The 23,489-nt window shown below is 53.7% G+C and overlaps 2 protein-coding genes across 3 annotated transcripts in view; both read right to left on the bottom strand.

The window, feature by feature from the left end:
- The window catches only part of FBLN2 (fibulin 2), a 100,499-nt gene extending 87,998 nt beyond the window's left edge, over positions 1-12,501 (bottom strand). For both annotated transcript variants that reach the window (XM_033089303.1, XM_033089312.1), the window contains exon 1: positions 12,403-12,501. In XM_033089303.1, the coding sequence (XP_032945194.1) occupies positions 12,403-12,421 (19 nt within the window). In that variant the 5' untranslated portion in view covers positions 12,422-12,501. The remainder of the gene's footprint in view (positions 1-12,402) is intronic.
- A 6,941-nt stretch (positions 12,502-19,442) lies between these two features.
- Positions 19,443-19,959, bottom strand: LOC117037160 (40S ribosomal protein S12-like). Its single transcript, XM_033132930.1, has one exon. It carries the CDS (start codon positions 19,881-19,883, stop codon positions 19,485-19,487), a length of 399 nt encoding a protein of 132 aa, XP_032988821.1. The 5' UTR covers positions 19,884-19,959; the 3' UTR covers positions 19,443-19,484.
- Positions 19,960-23,489: the final 3,530 nt, after the last annotated feature.

The raw sequence follows: 23,489 nt of genomic DNA, 5'->3' as shown, positions 1-23,489 counted from the left end.
ACATGACATGAGAGCAGCTATGGGGTATGCTCTGACCACCATCATCTATCCACGCTCCTTCTAAGCACAGCCCCTGGATTTCATTCTGAGGTCCACACAACTCCCTGTCCGCCATTCAGTCTCTTCATTCCTCCCACAACGCGCCTGACTCAGCGATGAACACTGCGCCTGAGCCCATCTGAGCGCATGAGAACCAATTCAGGTGGGTCCCTGAGCAAACGGCCTCCCTCTTTCCCACTGTATTAGACACGAGACGATTTATCACTGAGGATCCCTGAAGCCATCTTGTTGTCAGGTGGAGACTGTCTGAGGCTGGAGCAAACTCAAAAAAAAAAACAAAAAAAAAAAAAACAGAAAAATCAATAGATGGGAAAAAGAGAAACAGAGTCATGGTGACAGCTGTTGGATCCAACCACGCCTGAAGAAATTAAAAGAACTAAATTTTGCAATGACACAAACCCATTTTGCTTAAGCTAACTTGGACCAAATTTTCTGTCACTTGTGAGCAAGAGTCTTAACAGATATATGGACATATAACAAAAACAGCTGTGTACCATTTTAAGGGTAAACAGAATCCCTGGAGGTGACTCGTGGACCCCGGTGGAAGATCCCTGGCCCAAGGATAAAGTGAAAATTCCTAAGAGTGACATTCAAAGTCCTTCACTATCCTGCCCCCATGTATCTTTCCTAACCCATTTCCCTCTGTTGCCCTCCACGTATCCAAGTCCTGCTAAACGGGAAGGCTCTGGTTTTCGACCCTTATCTTTGTTCACAACATTATCCCAATTCAGGATGCCCTCCATTCTAATCTCTGCACACCTAAATTCCACGCCCTACTTTAAGGCCAAGCCACAAGGATGGGTAGCTGGATGAATGGGTGGGTGGATGCCGATGGGTGGAAGGAAGGAAGGGCAGGTGGGTGGATGAGTGGGTGAATGCAATGGATGGCTACGAGGGATGGTGAGTGGACAGATGGATGGATGGATGGATGGATGAAAGGCTGCAAGGGTGAGTGGATGAATGGAAGGAAGGAAGGAAGGAAGGAAGGAAGCAGTAAATGGATAGATGGGATGGATGGATGGATGGATGGAAGGAAGCCTGGAAGGGTAAGTGGATGGAAGGAAGGAAGGAGGGAGGGATAGATGGGATGGGATGGGATGGATGGATGGATGATGATGGTCGACAAATAGGTAGCAGATGGAGGACAGGTGGATGAGAAGATGAATTAGTGGAAGGGTAAATGAAGTGGTATGTGGATGGATAGTTGACAAAGACACGGGTGGGTGAACAGATGAATGGTGACTGGATCATGGATAAATGGGTGGGTGAATGGATGGCAGATGGAAGACAGATGGTGGGAAGGCGGGTCAATGGATGGGTGAGTAACAAGCATACGGATACACGTCTGATGGATGAGCAGGCGAGTGCGTGGAGAGACGGGTGAGGAGATGGAGGACGCATGGACGGCAAGGTAGGCTACCCAGGGGGTGCATCAGCCTGGGGATGAACGGCTGAGGGATGGCTGGGCAGGTAGGTGATGGGTTCAGTGGACAAGGGGATGCACGAGTGGTGCATGAGTACATAGGTCGACGGGCCAGCAGGGGGTTGAGTGAAGCACAAACATTCTCGACACTCAGTCAGTGGTCTTCCCAACCCCCTGGAAAAACCCAGAACAAGGCCAGTGCTCTCCCACAGGCCAGCCTCTCAGACAATTCTGCACAACAATGAACAGCATAAAAAGCACAGGCCCTGGAGCCAGACTGGCCTCATTCACAGCTCAGCAGAGCCGCCTCCCACAGTATGACCACAAATCAGACACTCTGGCTCTCTGGGCCTCATTCTCCAGTGTGTTAAATGAGAAACACGGATGGTGCTTCTCCTCCCAGGGTGCTTTGGGATTCAATTAAAAATAAGAGGCTAGCCCAAGACACGGTACAGTCAGAGCTGACAATAATTTCTATCCTATTGAAAAAAATTGCTCCAGGGTCTCCTCTCATTTTATAAGACTAGGAAAATCCTGATATCAAAAGCAGACATGGATACTACAAGAAGGGAGAAGTATAGGCCAGTTTCACTTATGAATCTAGCTGCCAAGTCTTAAATATCAGAAAATTGAATCCAGCAGCATATTACAGGGATAATAATATACTGTGCCCAAGCAGGGTTACCTCAGGAATGCAAGGGTAGTTCAATATTAAAACATGAATGCAATTCACTAAAAGAAAAATTCTATGTGATCATCTCACTAGATGTTAGAAAAAAAGGTATTCAATAAAATTCAACATTTTGTGATTTAAAATCCGAGAAAAGTAATCTTCTTCTGGCAGAGGACTACCTACTAGGCTCCTGGGGGGGTGCTCCCTGCTGAGCAGGCACTGAAAAAGGTTCACCCCTCTCCCCTCCCAGAGAATAAATGGGCTTTTGGGGGGATTTACTGCCTCCCCAAGAACACAAAGGTGGGATTTCAGGGGCTGCGGCAGGCCAGTGGGTGATAAGCTTTGGGGTCCACCTATCCTCCAAAACCCCCAAACCTTGACTCGGCCCCTTTCACCCCTTCTTCAGCCCCTGAAGTTGAGTCCAGGAATGCAGTGCAGCGTCTACCTATGCTGAGAAACCAGCAGGAACTGAACTGCTCCTGGGAAGCGAGCACAGTCCAGGGGCCTGGACCAGGTTCTCACCCGTCTCTGAGCTTAAGCAGACATTCTCCTGCTTTCTTTTCTCCTCCTCCTTTTGATGCAAGAGTTTTTTTTCAAGGGAAGCTTAAAGACCAGAGTCCTTTCTATAAGAGATGCAGGTACTTATGAGTCAGAGAGAGAGACAGAGAGAGAGAGAGAGAGAGAGAATGAGAATGAGTCTGGGTGTGTGAAGGCGGCTGTGTGCACGTGAGTGCGTATGGCGTAGGTGTGCACATGGAAGGTATGTGTAAGTGTGTAAGAGTGTGGGTATAACTGTGTGAGACTGTGTGAGCACACTGTGCATGTGAACTCTAAGTGTGCATATGTAAGACAGCGTGTGCATGTGAGGTGTGTTCCAGCACCTGTGAGTGTGTCAGTCTGTGTGTGGTGGCAGCACGCATGCACACACAAGCACTGGGCCAAACTCTCCTGGCAGGGCCCCGCCCTTTCTCCAGCCCCAGGTGATGGGTCACGGCTCCCCACTGCCCCTGACCACTCCCCTCTGCCTGGACCATGCTGCCTCCTGGGTCCCTCCATGACTTGCTTCCCGCTCCCTGGACACATCCCTGGCCCACCTCATTCACAGCTCCACTGGAGCCCATCCGCTCCTCCAGCACCATGCCTGCTGGACCTCAGTGCAGACAGCCCTCAGGCTCCTGCAGAGCCCTGGACGGGTGGATTCTGCTGTCAGCTGCGTTTCAGAGTTCCTGAGCCCTCCCCTCTAGACACCAGATGCCCATCACAGGCTGGGGCTGGCAGGCTCCTGGCCTCCACCTCGAGGTGACATCTCACACTGACTGATGTGTCTGCCTGCTGGTCTCCCTGACTGGCCTGTGACTCCTGAGACAGAGGTCCTGCTCTCCTGCTCAGCCCTGACCCAGGGGCAGGCCCATGGAGACACTCAAGAAAGCTTCTGGTGCGTAGGTAGAAATGGGTGGATCAATTAATTAGTGTGGCGGCAGCACAGGGCTGACACAGCACGTGCGGTGACTTATAATAAATGTGAGTGCCACCACCACTCATCCCCAAAGGGCCTTCATACATGGAGAAAAACTTGCCTGAAGACACCTAGCGAGTACGCGGGGAGCCACACACAGTAACCCGGGGCACACCCACCCTTACACAGAAGCTCTTACCTCACCTGTCCTCCCTTCAGCCTCCGAAGGCCTGGGATTCAGATGGAGGGGGTGAGACAGAGACAGGCAAAAAGAAACTATATGAGCCAGGAGACCTCCAAGCTTAGGGTGGGCACATTTAAATCATTTTGGGAGAATCAAGCAGGCTCAGAGAGAAAAGCAGAGACCAAGGAAGGAGGGTGTGAGGCCGGCCGGTGGCAGTGGAGTCCCCAGCTCCAACTTCCCCGGGACCCATCACTCACCCTCCCCTGAGGACGCAGGGGAACGACTGTGAGGGCTGCGGTCCAGGCCATGGACAGGGCTGCTGCGCCACAGGCGAGGAAGGGCCCAGGATCCACCGCCACTCTCGGGGTATAAACGGTCAGGCACAGCTGGCCTTGGGGTCATGGTGGGTACATGTCCAGGACAGACAGCTAATATCACAGCCTTCCATCCCCAGCATTCCGTTAAACGAGTGTCTTGCTCTCATGAAAACATAAACTCAGTTCAAGAAAACAAGTTGCAGAGGGAGGGTGAGGGGACTGGAGCAAACTTCCCTCACAGGGTCCTGCAGTTAATTGAGGGCCAACAGCCACTGCTGCGGTGTTACAGGCACTGCCCATGCAAAGTAATATTAATGAACCCCACTCACCTGGGCGTAGCAATTGAGTGTACAAGGCACCTGCCCGTCTGGCCAGGCCTAGCTCCCCACCTCCTCCACGCCCTGGGCCCAGCCTCACCTTGCCAGCCCACACCGCCCCCTCCTTCAGAGCTGGAGCCCTGGCCCTATGCCCCAGCTAACCTGCTGCCCCTGGCATGGACCCCAGCTGCAGGATGCCCCTGACTAAGTCGCCTTCACCTCCAGGGCTCTGCACAGGTAGCAGGAAGGGTGCGGAGCTGGGGAGCGTAGGGGACAGCCCCAGTGCCTGCATGACAATGGGCATGGCCACTACCTGAGAACCAGGGTCTTAGTTTTGGAGAAGACATTCTGGCTGGAGGGGCTTCAACCTCCTCTCCTGGCGCAGCCCAGCAGGAAACATGCCAAGGAGGGTGCAGAAAGCGGAAATGGTCCTGAGAAGATGGGAGGTGTGTGACAATCAGCCCGAGGGGCCTTTCCAAGTAGGGCTAGAGGTAAGGACGCACAGGGACGCACTCAGAGCTCAGACCAAGCCCCGTGATAAGGAATGACCAGTGCCTAAACAGCTCCCTGATACACACCAAGCTTCCTTTTCAACAGAGACAGGGCAGGGCCCGCTGGCTCAAGGCTGGGCAGGGAAGAAGGTGGCGAGGATTCAGTCCTGCTTTGTAGCTCTTACCTTTATTTTAAAAGGTACTGCTGATTCAGGGCAAGTGGTCCAGATTCCTGTCTGCAGCTGTGGTAAAAGGACTCCTTTTAAATGAAGCGTAAGTAAACCAGGGGAAGGATTTTTAAAAATATATTCAGCATAATGTAAAGGCCTGGGAGGTAGGGCAACAGATGTGATTATGCTAATAGCTGCTTTATCAGAAGAGGAAGCCAACACCCACTGGATTCTTCCCAAGAAACAGCAAAAGCTCCCCTGGGGCCTGCCTCTATCAGCCCTGCAATCAGACCACAGCAGCAAGGGACCCTGGGGTGCCCAACAGACAAAGGGGCAGAATTAATCTGCTCTGAGGATCTACAGGGGACCCAACGAGCAGCCCCGAGCTACCAGGAAAGCTGACCAGTGACCCGCAGTGGGCTGAGGGGGTGGAGACAGGCGGGGTCACGGAGGGTATCCTGTGCTTGTCCTCAGGGGCCCAAGCGTTCTCTACCAGAATGTTTTTTAATGCTGTGTTTTCGTCGTGAGTAGAACAGAATTTTCTACCAAAAGCTCAGAACAGATCACCAAAAGCTTACTTAGTGACCAAATACAGGGCTGGGTATTTAGTCCTGGGATGGGGGGGAAGAAGAATCTGGGAGGCTTATCAAGCAAAGCATGGGGCTGTGTCCCCACCTCAGAGCCTAGGGCTGCCTGTGACGCAGGCAAGGGCCGCAGGGATCAGAAACAGACAGAAGTCCCTGGAGGGGCAACCATGCCTTTCAACAGAACCTAGTCCCGTGTATTAACTAAGCACCACACACTTGCCAAAGCCACACTTGGGCTTTCTCAGTCTTCACACCAACCCTGCTAGGTGGGCACCACCACTAGGCCTCTTCTACAGATGGAAAAGCTGAACCTGGGAAAGAAAACCCTCATTAACCAGGATCATGTGACTCTGGCCATGCAAACCCTCCGGTGGCCCCTGTGCTTCCCACACACCAGCTGGGCCCTCACCCACTGTCACTCCACACTTCAGAGCCCTCTTCCCACATTCCAGGCCATTTGTGGCAACCAAATGACAGCAGAACCAGTAGGGTTGTCCCCAACCCACAGATGAGGAAAGTGAGGACCTACCTAGGAGGTAAACTGGCCTGACACCGGCAGGGCCCACCTGAGGCAAAGGTCCTGTGTCTGCAAGCAGCCACCCCACTCCCCGAGCACAGTGGGGTTCACTGCCTGCACTGTCTTGGCCCGGCCTAGACTCAGGTGCCCCGGCCCCGGCCCTGGGCAGACAGGCAGCACCACTTCCTCTCCGGCACTGTAACTCGGGCGGGGTCACTCTGGCCTACAATACAGCCCCCCACAAAAAGCCAGACTGCCCACCCTCGAGGAAGGAAATAACCTTTCCCCAAACAAGTACTTTGATTGGAACAATCTCCATATGTGAGAAGGCAGAGGCAGTTTTGCAATGTTTCCAAATTCCAATAACTGTGAGGACAATGGTACAAATGACCCATGGCTTGACCTGGGAGGGTCCCTGGGAGGGGACCAGCCCAGAGTAGGTGAATTAGTGGTGTGTGCATGCCAGCAGTACCCTGTAATCAAGGGGCAGCCCACCCAGCGCAGGACCTAGAGGTGAACACACCTGGCTCCCACTCCAGTTCTTCCTCCTCCTAGCTCCCCTCCAACCCACCTCTCTGAGAGAAGCTGGGTTTTCTCCTGTCCCTCCGTCTCCCTCACCCCCTACCTCCTTATTACAATGCCAGTAGCACTTCCTCCAGGAAGCCCTCCCTGCTGACCACCCCCAGGACCTCGGCTGGATGCCTCCCGGCTGCCAGGGCCTCTGGGCTCTCCTCCAGGACAGCCCTAACCAAAGCACTTCTGAACCTCCTGTGTAAGTCCCTGGAGCCCTCAGGACGGCCATGGGAGGGACCACGCTAGGGGCCACTGCTAGCACTGTGTGTGTGAGAGAAAACCCAAGGCCTTGGTCACACAGTCCTGGTATGGGTGTCCAGGGAGCCTCTAACGGGGCTTTCCCTGGCTGCTCCCAGGAACTCAGGGCTGTTAACCCTTCTGGAAGGAGGCCACAACTCCCCACTGTAAGGCCTGGGGTCCTGCAGGTCCCAGGCTGCTCCCCCTCCACACACACACCCAGCCAGGGGCTGGGCAGGAGCTTTAAAATCTCATTCAGTCCTCACCCCTCCCCAGATTGAGTCCTGATCACACCCAGAATAAAACCAAAGGCCAGACCCTGCCACACCCCTGAGCGCCCTCCTTGTTCACAGGGGGTCCTGTCCTCCAGCTGCTCCCGCTCCCTGGCCTTCTCCACTGAAGCCAGCATCTATCTGCACCACTGGCTTCTCCGACACTCCCCCTAGAACAGCCCCACCCCCACCCCAGCCCCAGACCTGCCTGTTTGCTCTTTCTGGCAGGCACAACCAGCAGAGGACACCACAGTGAGCACCCACTGTCTCCCGTCTGTCACCCACCCACCGGAAAGCAAGCTCTGCGGGGGAAGAGGACGTCACCTGGGTCACTGCTTCATCCCCAGCAGTTGGAACAGTGACCAGCACCCAGTATGCTCAATAACTAACTATCTGTTGAATGAATGAATGGTCTCATTTCCTCCTTCCAACAACCCTGCGAGATACAAGTTATGGCACCCATTTAAAATGAGGGAACTGAGGCTCAGTTGGGTGTCACTGGCCCAGAGGGAACACAATCTATGAGTGGCCCAGCTGGGTCTGAACCAAAGCAGGGACTCCCCCCCACGTTCCCCCCACCCCTTCCAGCCCATCCCCCCGCTGCCCTGCTCCAGGCCCCCTGGGATCTGGACCTGTGGCTGGTCTCCCAGCCAGCAGACTGCAGAAACAGGCTCAGGACAGAATGGTAAGTGCTGTGGTGCCCACCCAAAGAAAAGCCAGCAGTCAATTCACCAGAGGAAACACACCCACAGGAAGAGGGAGAGAGAGAAAGGGTGGATTTTTTCTTTTGTCCACTTGCCAAACTTCGCAAAAAGTGACTTTGTTACCATCTACTTTTAATCACAGTGGAGACTTGTGTACATCAGGCCAGGAAGAAGTCAGCCTGCTCCACCACAAGGCCAGCAAAGCCGAGAATTTAAAAACCATCCTTAAACACTTCTACTTACAACTCACAAATGAACAGTCACTCACCAACTGCTCAGCTGCTTTTGAATTTAGTGTAATGTTCTGAACAGGCAATACAGTAGCCTGGTTCAAAAACCAGAAACTATAAAAAGGCGCACAATGGGAAGTGTCACCTAGCCTTGCACCCTGGTCCCGGCCCTGCCCCACTTCCTCGGAACCACAGGTGACCAGCACAGCCGCATCCTGGCGGCTCCTCCCCGCTCATTTACGCACATCCAAGCACACGGGAATTGACATTTCTTATTGTACACAGTGGTAGCATGCTTTCCACACCATTCAGCACCTTCTTTTCTTCCCTTAGAGGATCCTAAAGATGTTTTCATGAGAGCACCTTCACTTTTCACAGCTGCATAATGTCTCATCATTAGGCTGTGCCAGCATCTGTTTAACCAGGGCATGTCGCCCTGGATCTCAAATGTCTGTTCACAGGCCTCTGTTCCCCGTCTGCCTGTAACTTCTTATGGGTGAGAACTGCCCCCGGCAAAGGGCCTGGCACAGGGCTCGCTCTGATGAATGGTTATCAGGCAGCTCAGAACTTCTGCCAACATCCTCTCTACAGGGGCGCAAAGCTTGATCTTGCAAGCTAGGGAGGGTGTCTTAAAACAAATCAGATGTCATCGCTCCCTGGCTCAAAACTTTGCAGCACCTTTCAGTCTCCGTGCCCCTGCCCCACCTGCTGTCCCCCAGCTGCTCCAGCCGCCTCACTTTGTCCCTTCACACATAGCAAGCAAGGTCCCACTGTCAGGCCCTTTGCACTGGCTGTGCCCTCTACCAGGCATGCTCCCTCACCACTCCATCTCAGCTCAGGCACGCCCCCTCACAAGGACCCCCCCCCCCCCCCGGATCTGGTTGCCCTGCCGGTGGAAAAACTCCTTTACAGCATCTACTCCTGTGGGAAATTAACAAATTCATTTCTTTGTTGACCAACTTACCCCAGAATATAAACTGCATGGGAGGAAAGACAGCGTCTGGGCCGCCCACCACAAGCTCCCTGCGCAGACCATGCCTGGCCCCACACGTGACTCCCACCCTCGGCCCAGGACAGCCAGGCTCCTGGAGCAGCTCCTGCCTCACAGCAGTAACCCTGCTGACCTTCGAGGAGGTTGTGGGCTGGCAGAGCGCAGTGCCAGGAGTCCTGTCACAGGCCAGAATTGCATGCCAGGGCAAGGCCTTCAGGGGGGTGCCCCTAAGAGTTCACGAAGCCAGAAAGTAAACCTCCAGGAGGTACATGGAAGAGGTTGGGCACTGCCCACCATCCCCAAGTGCCATGTGCTACTTAGAGGGCTGGTCCTCAGTCAGTCAGTCAACAAACCTTCAGGAGGCCACACACTATAGGGGCCTTAGCTCCCGTGAACTCAGCCTCATGCACACGGCAAACAAGAGCAAGCAGAGAGTCATGGGAACTAGGGCTTGGAATAACTGTGCGGCTGCGCCACCCCTGCAACCCATCAGAGTGTGAGCCAGCCCTCTTCTTCCTGAGTCCCTCCTTGTGAAGGCTCTCATCCACAAGAACTACCAGGGGCTCACAGGGAAAACGCTCACACCCACAGCCCCCAAATGCAGGGCAAACATTGAATCTGACGTCCAAGAGGACACACCACAATGCCCCCGAAGCCATGCAAACTCTAGAGTCTCAGAGTTGTCCACCCTGGTGGTCATGGGATCACCATGAACTTGGCCATCAAGACCAGAGTAGGACACTGCACTGGGCTTTCAGGCCAATTCAAAGGAAATTCAGTAGTCATCTTAGGCCCTGAACTTAGCTCCACCTTGACCTCTGCCCAGAAAGCAGCTTCATCTCCCTCAGCTGTTGTACAAGCATTTATTAAGCACCTACTGTGTATCAGGCATGGATCTGGCTCAGGGAATTTGCCCAGAGTCAATGACACCAAGTACTTCCTCTGATGGATACGTTGGGAGGGAGGCAAAGAGCTTGGCTTTAGGGTCAGAAAAACCTAGGTTGAAATCCCAGCTATACCCTCTACTTGCTGGGAGACCCTTTCTGAGCCTCTGTTTCCCCATCTGTCAAGTAGGGGTAAGAATGTGACCTTGCAGGATCAGTGACAAGATCCGGGAAGGAAAGCAATGGATGAAGCCTGGCTCTGAGATCACTGCCCTCCTCGCATGGGGCCCCCAGGCCACTGTCTCCAACAGCCAGGCAGAAAAAGTGCCTGCTGCCATCACGGGATGCCCTGGGTTCAGGCCCCTGGCGTGCCCTCCGTGTTCTGATGACTAAGACCTTGAATGATACGAGGCTCCTTCAAGGCTTCCCCAGCCATGGGTGAGGGGACTAGACTACACCCACTTTGGGGTGGGCAATGCAGCAAAAACAGCTCTGTCTACACAGCTGGCACAGCCAACATAGAGGCCTATGCAGGCCAGGCAGGAGCCAAGAATGTGCAAGCAGGCTGGGTGGGGACTGTGGCCAAATGGTGTTCCTGCCCCACCCCCAGTGGCAGCAGGAGGGCAGCACCATGCAATGGACATCTCCCAGGGATGTGGACCCCAAGCTGCCAGACCTTGTGATTTTTCAGGAGAAGACGGAAGTCCGGACTTTTATGTGAAACCTGCCAATTTGTAAATGCTGGCAGCTAATTAAATTTTTAAAAATAATAATAACATGGTTAAGAGCCAAACACAACATGCAGGGCCAGCCACAACCAGGGCTGGCAGGTTTGCACCACAGGAATAAGATTTTTTGACTTCATCTATTCCCTGCCTAGTCCCAGATCATACAGCTCTGGACGCAGGAGAGGAGGGTGGGAAATGGAGGGAGCAATGAGGGCACCAGTTCCCAGTCCCTGCCTTCCTGGGCGGGGGGGAGGGTTCACCCCCATGAGCATGGGGAAGGGGAGGCCCAGAGCCCCAGTCACTCAGCCACAAACACAAGCCAGCCCCGCCCATCAAGGCTCGCTTACCAAGGGGCTCCAGGTGATGACCAGTACCCAAATCTTTTTTGTCTTTTTCTGGCCTGCCACAGGGCAACAGCTGGAGGCTCAGACCAGCTTGGTCTAGTCCAAGAGGCCACCACAAGCTGAGGTGGGGCAAGACCTCATGACAGCAAAGTAGGGAGGGAGGGCACCCCTGCTTGGGACAGGGGGGCAGGGGAGAGGATGCAGGGGGGTGATAGAGAGTGAGGAGGCTGGCAGAGTGGCCGCACCCCTGCAGGCTGAGCACTGCTCCCTGTGCTCCCCACCATAAGGGAGTGTCAGCCAAAAGCCTCCCTCCACCCCAACTCCCACGGGGCTCAGGAGAGCCCCAGGAGGGGGACTGTGTCCACAGAGGTGCGGGGGGCTGGGACTATGAAGTTGTTAGCATATGTGACTGTGTCCAAGATTCATGGTGCGTGGGGGCTTGTTTGTGAATCCAGGTATGTGAGACATGTGTGAGACAAGTGCGAGACATGCGTGTGTGACAGACACATGTGTGGCAGACATGAGTGTTAGAGACGCACATGCGTTTAACAGAAACACAACTTTGATAAAGAGGCACGTATATCTGGGAGACACTGGTGTGCAAGACACGTGTGTATGGAGCGTGTGTGCGCAAAAGGGCCAACTGTGAGGAACGCAAGCATGTGTGAGAGATGTGGTGTGTGTGTGGGCGGGGGGTGCTCTGAGAGCTGGACTAAGAAACCAGAGGAATGGAGGGACAGAGACGGCAGCGGGTGCGCCCATGCAGTGTGCAGAACTTCTGGCTACCGGTGTGAGTGCGTGTGTGGCAGTGAGTGAGGCTGGGTGTGAAGGCGGGGGTGGTGCCCCACCTAGGGTTCCAGTCTTCCCCTCTCGGGGAAGGGCTGGTGGGGAGTGGGGGGGTGGTGACCGGGCCTCGCGACCTGCGGGGCGGCAGTGAAGCAATGGGACAAGGCTGGGGCAGCGGGGAGACCGGTGGCGGGACCTGGAGGGTGGGGATACCTGCCGGCGGAGCCCTAGCCCCCCACAGGCGCCAGCCTAAGAGACGGCATCTCTCCAACGGGCACCGCGCGCTGCGCTCGGGCACCGTCCCCGCGGCTGGGCTATGGGCGCCGGGCGCGTCCGTGGAGCCGCCGAGCCGTCGGGGTGTCTGTCTGAGCGCCGAGCCAGGAGCAGCGCGCTGCGGCTGGCCGGGACGCGGTGCAGGAGGGAAGGGGGGACCAGGGGCCGGGTCCGCGCGCACTCACCGCGGGGCGCTTCGCACATCCGTCCGGTACGGCGTCCGTCCGGGGGCCCGTCGGTGCGTCCGGAGCCCGTGCGCCCCGAGCTGTGCGCGGCGCGGGGCGGGGCGGAGGCGTGCAGGGGCGGGCCTGAGCCGGCTCCGGGCCCCTTCCCCTGCCTCCGCCTCCGGGGCGGGATCTTGGCCGGGAAGGGGTGAGGGGTGGGGAGTGGGCGGCCTGGCGCCGCTCACTCCAAGCTGAGATGTGCAAACCGAGGCCCAGAGATGGCAGTGCGGTGAGTTCGCCAAGCACCTCGACCCTCTCCCTGCCCCCCCATTTCTCCGCCCAGTCTAAACTCTGAGTTCCACATCTGGCACAGCTGCCCTCAGCTGGGGGTGGTTTGACCCCACCACCCCAGCCAACCTTGACGTCAGTGTCCCCACCTGGAAAATGGGCTCAGAAACTCTGAGCCCGTTGGGAGGTCTAAGGAGCCTGGGCACAACACTGCCTGCAAGCAGGCCGATGTGAAAGGATCAGAGAGCAGGCGTAGCTTGGCCCCAGCCTTCAGAGGGGCTTTGCTTCCTGCCTTGGAGACTCCAGCACTTCAGCGCTGGCTGCACTTAACACTGCTACTGCAGGTCCTCGGGCACATGCTTCCCAGCCTCCAGCTTCGCGACAGTCTAGTTTTGTCGTTTTCCTCAGCCCACACATCTGCCTGTGACCACTGAGTGACCTCCACCAAGGCCTTGACCACTCTGAGCCCAGACTTCACATCTCCTTTAAGGGTTAACTCTGGGCTGTTGATGGGGAGACATAGAGAACCCCATGCCTTGCCCTCAGCATAGAGCCTAACAGGAGGTGAGCGCCTGCAACTTGTAAGCTCAAAACGTTAAGTACCATGACTCTGACCCCACAATCCAGGTGGGGTGGGCATCCCATGAGCTGGTTTCCACTCACTCCATTTGGCAAACTAGGAGCCTGTGCCTGGTAACAGGCCCCATGGGGAGCAGGCAGTTGGCAAGGGACTACCTCTCAGGCCCTTCCCCCTGACCAGGGGCTAAAAAACCCCACCCCCCAAAGCCCACACAGCAAAATCGAGCACTGTCAAAGCAGGGCAAACATTCTGGCACCAGAGCAGTCCAGGTAAAAAGGGGACTGGCCCGAACCCACTGGGCCCCGCAGGCCTGGCGTCTGGCACAAGGGGCCCTCCTTCCCCAGCGTCAACTTAAACAGTCCCAGAATCCAGTCAGGCCCAAGGTGAGTCAGGATCCTGGAATTCTGTCCTTCCACCTGTCTGTCACTCTCTGTTGTCCATCTCCTACCTCTGTCTGTCTGTGTCTCCTTTTATTGTAGTAAAATTCACATAGCATAAATTCACCGTTTTAAAGTGTAACTTCAATTTAGAACATTCACAACTTTCTTATCTGCTCTCAGTCTCTCTCTCTCTCTCTCTCTCTCTCTCTCTCTCTCTCTGTCTCTCTCTCTCTCTCCCCCTCCCTCCCTCTGTGTTTCTCACTCTTCCCTCATCCTGTCTTTTCCTTTCTGTGCCTCCCTTTCAGTTTTTATGTGAATCTGTCTCTCCATCTTACTCTATCCTTCTTAATCTATGCACTCCCTCTCACTCTGTCCCTTGCTCTCTCAGTCCTGGGGCTGTATTCTCCGGGACCTAAGGCCTAAACCAGGCCCTCTGGGACCTCAGGACTTCCTGGACCACCTCCCATCCCTGCCAGAAGAACCATTGCCCAGCAGTTGCCATCTCATATCTAGGTAGCAGCCATGGGCCCAAAGTGAGCCCGACCCCACCTCCACCCCAGGGGCCTCACTGTAGCCCCAGGATGGGTGAAGCAGCCCAGAGCAAAGGCCAAGAGAAGGGAATCGACTTGCCCAGGGTCACACAGCTAGGAGGAGGTAAAGCCAGGAAGTACCCAGGAGCTCAGACAGGGCTGGCACAGAGGCAGAGAGCGGGTGGAGGGGCCAAAGCTTGGACTGAAAACCTGGGTCCAGCCTACCCCAGCTTTCTGCCTAAGTCTAAGCAGGCCCTTTGCTCTTTGGGCTCCTTTCCCCCAATGGGCTTGTTTTCCTCAGGACCTTTGCATTCGCTGTTCCCTCTGCCTGGAATACCCTTCCCTAAATCCCTATGGCTGGCTCATCCTTGCATTGAGATATAACTGAAAAGTCACCACCCCAAAGTGCCCTGACAACCCAGCAGAAGTAGCAACTGCTCTACCCTCTCTGCTCCTCAGAATATGTGTCACTGACAGACTTTTATTCATTTGTAAATGACTATAGGACAGCCTGTGGCTAAGAACTGCATCACACATCAGCTGTGTGATCTGGGGCAAGTGACTTCTGCACCTCGATTTCCTCAGCCATAAAATGAACAGAATGACATCAGGGCCTACCTATCATATGGGGTTGTTGAGAAGATTAAATGAATTCAAATATATAAGTACTTTGAACAGGGGTTGGCCGAAGGGGGGTGCTCAGTAAATATCTGATGAATGAGTGACAGATTGACTGCTTTGTCAGCAGCAGGCAGGCAGCCTGGGGAGATAGACGGACACCTGCCTCACTCCCCTGGGCAAACTCACTGCCCTCTGATGTGGCTTCCTTCCCTCCAGCAAATTCCTGGAGCCCAGAGGAGAAGCCGTAGTGGAGATTTGGTCTCACCTTGCAGCCTGCTGAGCCCAAAGCCAAGCCAGCTCTCCAGAAGATAAAGTGGAGACATTTCCCTGGTCCTCTGTTATCTGAGCCGGAGATGCAGCCAAAGCAGCCATCCCCAGGGAGCTCTGCCAGAGCTGTTATCGAAGACAGAGCACACATCACCCAGCAGGAATTTGGGGCCCGGGTCTAATTGAGACACAGTTGCAGGAAGTTCCAGGCTGATAAGGCTGAGTCAGAATGCTCAGAGTGGGCAGCAAAGTTATCCACATCAGTGACAATCTCAGCAGCCCCCTGGGCATCGTGGCGCCAGGCTGGCAGGCATAGGACTCACCTGTACCACCTGGCAGCCCGGATGGGGAGGAAAAGGCTCACTGGGCTTCCTGGGTCTGCATCCTCGCTGGGTAGCCTTGGGGAGGTCACTCTGCCATCAGAGAAATTAGAGTAACAAAAATCATAACCCCCTACCACAATAATGTGCAGTTTAGAAGTATGTGCTCTGTAGCCAGATGGCCTTGGTTTAAAGCCATATTCCCCCTAGGTGACATTCAGCAGGTGGCTTCAGTCCTCTGGCCTCAGTGGCCTCTATAAAATAGTTCCTACCTCATATGATTGTTTTGAAGATGTTTAGAGCAGACTCTGTCACGTGATAAGCCCTCGATTAAATGTTTGTTGTTGTCAGTAACTGTGCGCAGACTAAACCAACTGGAGCCAGCCGCAGCATCCCAAATTTCCCAATACACCTGGGTGCAGACAGCAGGGGAGTGCCCCCTCCTTGAATGGTGGGCCCGGGCTCTCCACCAGAGCTTCTCCTGCCTCTGACATCTGATGTGACACCCCTTCCTCCAACAGTGGGCTGTGCGCTGGGCTGGCTTCGTCATAGCTCTTGCCTGCCATTCAGCATCTGTTGCATGCACAGTTGTTACCAGAGAGTGGTAACAATTGTTACCAGAGAGTGGGCTCTTCTCTGCTCGGTGTCCAGGCTCTTGGAGTCTCAAGCAAAGAATTGAACAAGATACTGAGGTAAAGTAGTGAAAAAGCATTTTATTAGAAGAAAACGTACACTTTAAGGAAATAGAAGTGGGCCCAAGCAGAAAGCAGTGTCTCAAGGGCCATTATTAAAAGGGGTAGTACACTCCAAAGAGTTTGGAGCGGGCCCCAATCAAAAGGAAGGCTCAAGAGGCTCAAAGGCCCAAGGGCCAAGGGCCCGGGATCAAAAAGGGCTGACTGGTGAGGACTTGGCGTTTTTTATCCATTTTTCTCTAGAGTGGCTGTTCCTTTCTGGGCGTGGACCACTTGATTGACACTTGTGATTGACAAGAGGCTAGTACTTCATCTTTCTAAACTGCACAGGTGTGAGTTGCCTGTTTAATCTAGTTGGGTATCTTGTACCCATTTGTTTACAATTAAAAGGGGAAGTTTTGGACAGAGAGGGAAAGTCTTTTGGGCGGTAATGCAGATACCCAATGTCTATCTCTAACTGCCTGCCTTGTTTTCCCCTTGAGAGGTGTGATCCCCATAAAATCTCTATGGGAAGTTGAGGGCAGAAGGTCTTTCCTTCTATATCTGCTTCCTGCTGGGCAGGGGTGTAGAGCTGTCCGGACCTATTGGGGATTCACAGAACTCTCGCAGATGAGAGGAAGGGGTCCCGAGATCCGCCTGGAAGACCGTGTTGGCTTCTTTGGTTGTGGCTGGCAAACTTTCTGGGGTATCCTCTGTATCCCCAAGGCCCCTGAATGAGGAAAAATAGATTTTAATTAATAAATCAGTTAGCTCTGTAGAGCCTGTGGCCATTCACCCAGTTATTTAGGTGACATCAATTGTCCAGGAGCTGGGCCCAGAATGGATTGGAAAGAACATTAGGCTTCAATGATTACAATCAACAAGTATACTGGCCTAGGGGTCTAGAACGGCTTTGGGGGAGTTACAGGTTTTTAAGTCCTTACCTGAGAGACATCCTGTGATTCAGGTTAGGAGAATCAAAGCCGGGGGCTAAGGAGCTAAGAACTAGGGAAAAGGAGACTTAAAAATTCTGTAGTGAGGGGGCTCTCCCATATCACAATGGCTGGCAGTATGGGGCAGCAGTCTGCTCCTGGCTGCAAAGGAGGCTGGGAATGAGTCTCTGGGCCCAGCAAGAATCTGGAATATTCCACAGATATGGGAAAGATATTCCAAGATGATGGGCAATGATTTCAGACAGAGGCCCTCCTCACCCAGGAGGTGGCACTACCTGCCATCCAGCTGCCAGCAAAGACCTGAACTTTAGAATGTGGCATTCCTTTAAAATCACCTGGGACTTCTTTTTGAAACACCAACATCTGTACTCTACTCCAGAACAACTAAGTCTGAGTCTCCAGAGGGTACAGCAAGGCATCAATATTTTTTGTCCCAGTTGACTGTAAGGTGCTGCCAAGTTAGAAAACACTGCTTCGAACTCCTGCTTCTGTCCTTCCAGCTGTGTCCCTCCCCAAGGGGTAAGGAAATGTGTCCACTCAGAGCCCATGATACCTCACACCGGTCCCTTGAATCCCCTGCTGTGGATGAAAAAGGGGCTCCATACTAAATCTGGCAACTCCAGTGCCCGAAAGTCACCTCACAGAGTGATCTGATCATAAATTCCTAACTGGGCAGGTCATGGTGGGTAGTCACGTCCCAGGCATGTAAACATAACTTCTTTAGTAAAAGGTTTATCTGTGCCTCAAGCAGTCCTGTCCATTGTTTCTATGCAGCTAGGCTAACACACCTTTGAAATACCTCTTTTTCTGACCCCTCAAGGGAGCACATAATCTTAACCATCCTGTAATCCAATCTCTGCCTGCTTTCTCCTTCCTTCAAGTAATCTTCCTTACGTTCCCTCCTTAATTCCAGATGCATGGAAGAAACTGCAAACTGTCATTCTGGGGAGGATTTGAGATCTTGCTGCCTGGCATGTATTGTCAGTTTGACTCAGATAAACTCATAAAAGTCCTCCATAGCCTTGGATGTTTCTTACATCAACACTGACTGCTCAACTGCGCTGAGCCCCAGGGGCTATGGGGGCCTCTTCCCCTCATCCCTCCCTCCAGGAGTGGGCTGCACCATCAGTGACACACCCGAGGCCTGAGGGGTGGCCGCGGGCAGCTGCTGGAAAGTGGCGTGAATGGAGCTCTGATGGGTGTACACCGTCCCTGCTTGTGACGCAGTGCCGGCCCTCTGTGGAGTGAGCCCTACCCACCTCTCCCGCCTCTTCCCCCGCCCACACTCCTGTCCCTAGCCCCCAGCATCTGACGCTTCAGCTCAGTGAGAAGCTGATTATACACCAGGAACTTCCCCACATCCTTGCCCTTCCATCCACCATGAATGCTGTTCCGCCTGGGCAGAAACTGCTAGTCACACCCCACATTTTAAGTCAGCAACATAACTATAGAAAGTTTACACAGACCCATGCCTACCTGGCTAAAGAATATATTCCCAGCCTCCCTGGCAGCCAGGTAGGACCACGAAAGTCTAAGGCCATCGGATGGGGGCAGAAGTGATGTCTCCCCTTCCCTCCCCCTTCCCACTGGCTGAAGCCAGGCCCTAGTGGTGGACACAGAGCTGAAGCAGCCACCTTACACAGTGTGGAAGTCACGCATGGGTGAAAGGAGGCCCTGGGCATCTTGGAGCCATCAGACCCGGCCTGGACCTCATGTGAAAGAAATAGGTTTTCACATATGCTGAGCCGCAGTCCTTCATGATCTCTCTAATAGCAGCCTATTGTATACCTAACTCGGAACTCCACCCACCTCAGAAGCCATAGCACACTGTGAACCCATCCGCCGTGGCTCGAGAAGACTGGTGCAGTCTACCCTTGGCTTCTGCGCATCCCTGCCCCTTGCTGCAGCTACCAGCCCGAGTCTCCCTTGCAGACCCCTCTTCTCTCCATTCTGAGTCCATGTGGTTCTTTCAGATTGAGCTTATCCTCCCCTCCGCCTGGGTGGCACCTGGCCCGGTGTGGCCCCCAAGCATAGTCCATCCAGGGAAGGGCTTGTGACTCAAGGGAGAGGCCCACTCTTCCTGCTGTAGCTCTAAGCCTGTGGCATGGAGCCCACCTCTTAGGGAAACTTGCTGAGAATGAAGCCAGCTCGAAGGAAAGCAGCGCTGAGAGGAGCAGAAGAGGAGGAGGAGGAGGCAGACACAGTTTTCTGACAGAACATCTAAGCACCTGATTGTAGCTCGCTGGAGGCCATCCCACCCCTGGCCTTTTCAGTTACAAGGGCCAGTCAATTCCCTTTGGGGCTTCAGCCAATCTGAACTGGAATTTCATTACTCACACCCAAGAGTCCCTGCTAATAGCATTTGTTTCGTTGACACAACATAACCTACCAAGTCGGGAGCATGCACTTTCCAGGTCCTCTTGGACACAGGTTTGCCATTTGGGGTCAGTATTTTTTTTTTTTTTTTTAAAAACAAAAGCCAAGTTTATTTGTTCATTTCTTGCATTTGAAGTACTCCTCGATGACATCCTTGGCCTGAGACTCTTTGCCATAATCCTTAACCACCACACAACTGCAACCAACCACTTTACGGGGCTTTCCCTCTCTGTCGATTTTACAGAGGCCTACCCATTCCCCTAGTTTCTTGTTGTCATCAACCTTAATTAGATTGATTTGGTGTTCAGCACAGAGGGCCTCCACCAACTTGACGTACATAGGTTCATCACAGTTGGATGCAAGCACACAAAGATGGGCTTGGCGCTTGTCTAAGGCTTTGGCAGCTTCGTGAATTCCACGTGCCAGGCCATCGTGGATGAGGGCGGTCTTCAGCACCTCTTGTAAAGCAGTATTGACGTCCATTACACCTCCAGCAGCAATGCCTTCCTCGGCCATGGCGGTGGGTTACGGGTGGAGCCGAATCTTGAATGCACCCAAGCCGCTGCCTCCGCGCTACTCCGCGGCGGCAGGAAAAGAGCTGGGGTCAGTATTTTTGATACCCAGATTCTCCCCAGGGGGTGCTTTGCCTTAAATGAAAGAGACAATGATTGGAATGAAGAATAAACTCCTGTCTGTTAACTATACAGTGGGTGCCAAGCATTTGAATAGGCTCACTACATTGATTAATTCATTTCATCCTCAAAACAACTCCAGAGGGGCTAGATATTATCATCCCAATTTACTCAAAGAAACATGTTCAGTGGCCTCGCAAGGGCCCCAACCCAGAGCAGTCTGACCGCAGAGTGTGCACGCTCTCCTGCCCTGGCAGACGAAGGAGTGGAGCACTCTGTAGGAGCCGTGGGTTCCCCTTCCCAGGAACTGGGTGACCCCTGGGCAGATGGCTGCAGGGGCTGAAGTACATGGAGTGGGGTGTGTGGAGAGAGGAGGTAGGGAAAACCATTGTGGGGACAGAGTCCCAGGGAGCAGTTTCCAGGCTCTCGCCTCACGTGGAAAGGTGCTGGCGCGGTTATTAGATGGCCATCAGCTGTAATCAGATGGCCGTCCGTCCACTGTGGCCATCTGGGTGGCCATCAGCTGTTACTGGTTAGCCATTAGCCACTAATATAACTGCCGTAGCTACGCTAGTGGGGTTGGCTGGCTGGCAGAGAAGCGGATGGCAGATTGCGGCTAGCAAGTGCGGTTAGCAAGCGGATTGTGGATTGCGGATGTTTGCTTTTGTCTCCACCAGCCGCCTTCGAAAATATAGTGGTATGAACCCCCTACCTGTGGCTCCATTGGTGTTCCTTTTTGTTCTCACCACAGCCTGCGTTCTTGTGCGGGGAGCGGGAGGAGCGGAGACCTGCACTACGCATGGCGCGGCGAGCCGGGTGCGGTATCAGCCTAAGCTCTCCGATCGGCGGTGGAGCAGTTTGTGGGTATGAGCGTTTAGTCTCAGGAAGCCGGTGAAGGGCAGCACCCAGAGCAGGAAACGCGATCTGCCTGACAGAAACGTGACCCTCAGTGAATTGGTGCTCCTCTGGAGCCTCCGGATGGCACACCGCCCTATTCACCATAGCAGAAGTCATCTGCTTTTTGGTGGTCCGCTGCTGCCGTGGACTCCTAGAATTGTGCGCGTCTTGCGCTGGGGCCACCACCCACTCGGATACCTGACTCGGCGAGCAGGCTAGGTAGGAATTATGTCTGACTCTGGGCAAGAGGATATGTGGCCCCCACACAGTGTTTGGTGTCTGGTGGCCACTGTTCTCAGGAGTTGGACCCCCGTGGAGGGGTGGGAGGACATGGACGGTTCTCCAACCAGCATAGACCAGAGAAAGCGAAGGTCGTTGTGGCCCTGTGGGCTGGGAAGTGCTTGCTGAGGCAGCCCAGGTGTGGGACTTGCAGTCCCAGGAGGAAACACTTGCTGAGTCCTCGGTGGAGGATGTGGATGAGGTCAAGGTTGTCCCTCACCCCCAGGTTTGGGAGGACTAGGAGCCCTCGCCCTGTGTAGAGGGCACACATTGTGGGGCCAACGCACAGCCTTGGCGAATGACTGTGGACTATGGGGAATTGCCTTCCATCCCTGATTTGATGGACTGCTTGACTGTTTGGTTGGGAACGTACCACCATGTAGTGGAACTGGCGGATGTTTGCTTCCTGTGTCTCGCCCAGCCACCAGCGAGACTGTGGTGCAGGAAGACCCCTTGTTGGGGTTCAGGCGGATGTTTGCTTCTTGTGTCTCGACCAGCCGCCATCGAGAATATGTAAGCACCTTGGCTGTGAGCCACTATTGTTTCAGCACAGTACTCTGAGAACCCTGGCTGTGCCCAGAAAGTAGGTGGACATCGAGGGACACCCCCTGGGACATTACTTGAACTGGACTAAAAGTTCTTCTCACGAGCTGGGTTCCTGGCACAGGCCCCTCACTGAAGAAGCTTGTCACGAAGATTGTGAGGCGAAACGCTGGAGGGGTGGAGTGTGGGGACAGAGTCCCAGAGAGCAGTTTCCAGGCTCTCGGCCTCGCGTGGAAAGGTGCTGCCGTGGTTATTAGATGGCCATCAGCTGTAATCAGATGGCCATCCACTGTGGCTGGGTGGCCATCAGCTGTTACCAGTGAACCATTAGCCACTGATATAACTGCCATGCCTTCGCTAGGGGGTTGGTTGGTTGGCAGAGAAGGGGACTGCGGATTGCAGCTAGTGAGTGCAGTTAGCAAGCAGATTGTGGATTGCGGATATTTGCTTTTGTCTCCACCAGCCACCTTCAAGAATATGGTGGTATGAATCCCCTACCTGTGGCTCCATTGGTGTTCCTTTTTGTTCTTACCATATCCTGCGTTCTTGTGCAGGAAGCGGGAGCGGAGACCCTGCATTACAACCATTACAGATTTTTTCACTCTGGGGCTTCTCTACACTTTCCCAAGCTGTCTGCTGTGGATGAAAAACGGAGTTCTATAGGAAGTAACCTCACAGGTGATCTGATCATAAATCCCTAACTGGGCAGGTCATGGTGGGGGGATCACGCCCCAGGCCTCTAACTTCTTTAGTAAAAGGTTTATGTTTGCCTTAAGTAAGCCCTGTCCATTGTTTTGTGCTTCTAGGTTAACACACCACCCTCAGGAGAGCACAGAATCCTGTCAACTCTACTGTAATCCAGTCCCCTGCCTTGCTTTCTCTCATCTCTGCATAATCTTCCTTACCTTCCTTCCGTAATCTCAAATGCATAAAAGAAATTGTCCTTCTCCAAGCATTTATCTCAGTCTGAGATCTTGCTTCCAGGTGTATCTCTTTTGGCTCAGATAACTTTTCATAAAATTCTCTCCAGGTTTGGATGTTCTTCCGTTGACACTGCTTATTCCAGGAAAGCTGCCGGTCTGACGCCTCCCCTCTGGTAACGGTTAGCTCCTACCTCCCGTGGCCCAGCACATGCGTGACTCACGCCTGGCCCATCCCTCTGCTTGGTGTGATGAAATTTCTGGCACCACTGAAAAGTTCTGGTCACCCTGGATGAGAATTGGCCCAGCCTTGCTGTTCGGTCCAGCTTTCCTGGCATGGGGGAAGCTGAGGGAGCCAGGGGTGCTGAGCTCAGAGGCTGGGATCTCCCTAGTGGGCTGGGAAACTTGGCTGAGGGGTCTCAGAGCCCCTTCCCTACTGGAGCAGCCCAGAGAGGGAAGGGATTTGCCTAGGGCCACACAGGGAAGCCCTAAGGAGCTGAAAGAGGCCCCCAGGACAGAAAAGGCAGCCCAGAGAGAGGGGGCTTTGTCCCGGGAAGCCTCTTGCACACTCTGAGCCTCAGTTTTCCCGTCTGTGAAATGGAAGAGGCTGACTCTGATTTTAATAAATAAGTTAGGAAATATACATAATAAAACATTCAACAGCAGCAAATCTACCTCACAAGAGAAAGTCTTCCAAGCACTTTTGTTCTATAATATGTATACCCGCATGAATACATGTATGTATGTGTGCCCACAATCAAATTCTAATAAAATTTCTTTCTGTTACATTTTTATGTGATATATTGTGGCCATTTTTCTACATCAAAACATATCACACAATCACTGTCAAT

This window comes from Rhinolophus ferrumequinum, chromosome 2 (assembly GCF_004115265.2).
Source record: "Rhinolophus ferrumequinum isolate MPI-CBG mRhiFer1 chromosome 2, mRhiFer1_v1.p, whole genome shotgun sequence".
NCBI classification, from domain to species: Eukaryota; Metazoa; Chordata; class Mammalia; order Chiroptera; family Rhinolophidae; genus Rhinolophus; species Rhinolophus ferrumequinum.
Note: the sequence above shows the minus strand (reverse complement) of the source record. Positions and strands in the feature narration are given on the sequence as shown.

Bases quoted from the DNA above. Each gene is read 5' to 3' on its own strand.
- LOC117037160 (XM_033132930.1), bottom strand. From the start codon at position 19,883: ATGGCCGAGGAAGGCATTGCTGCTGGAGGTGTAATGGACGTCAATACT.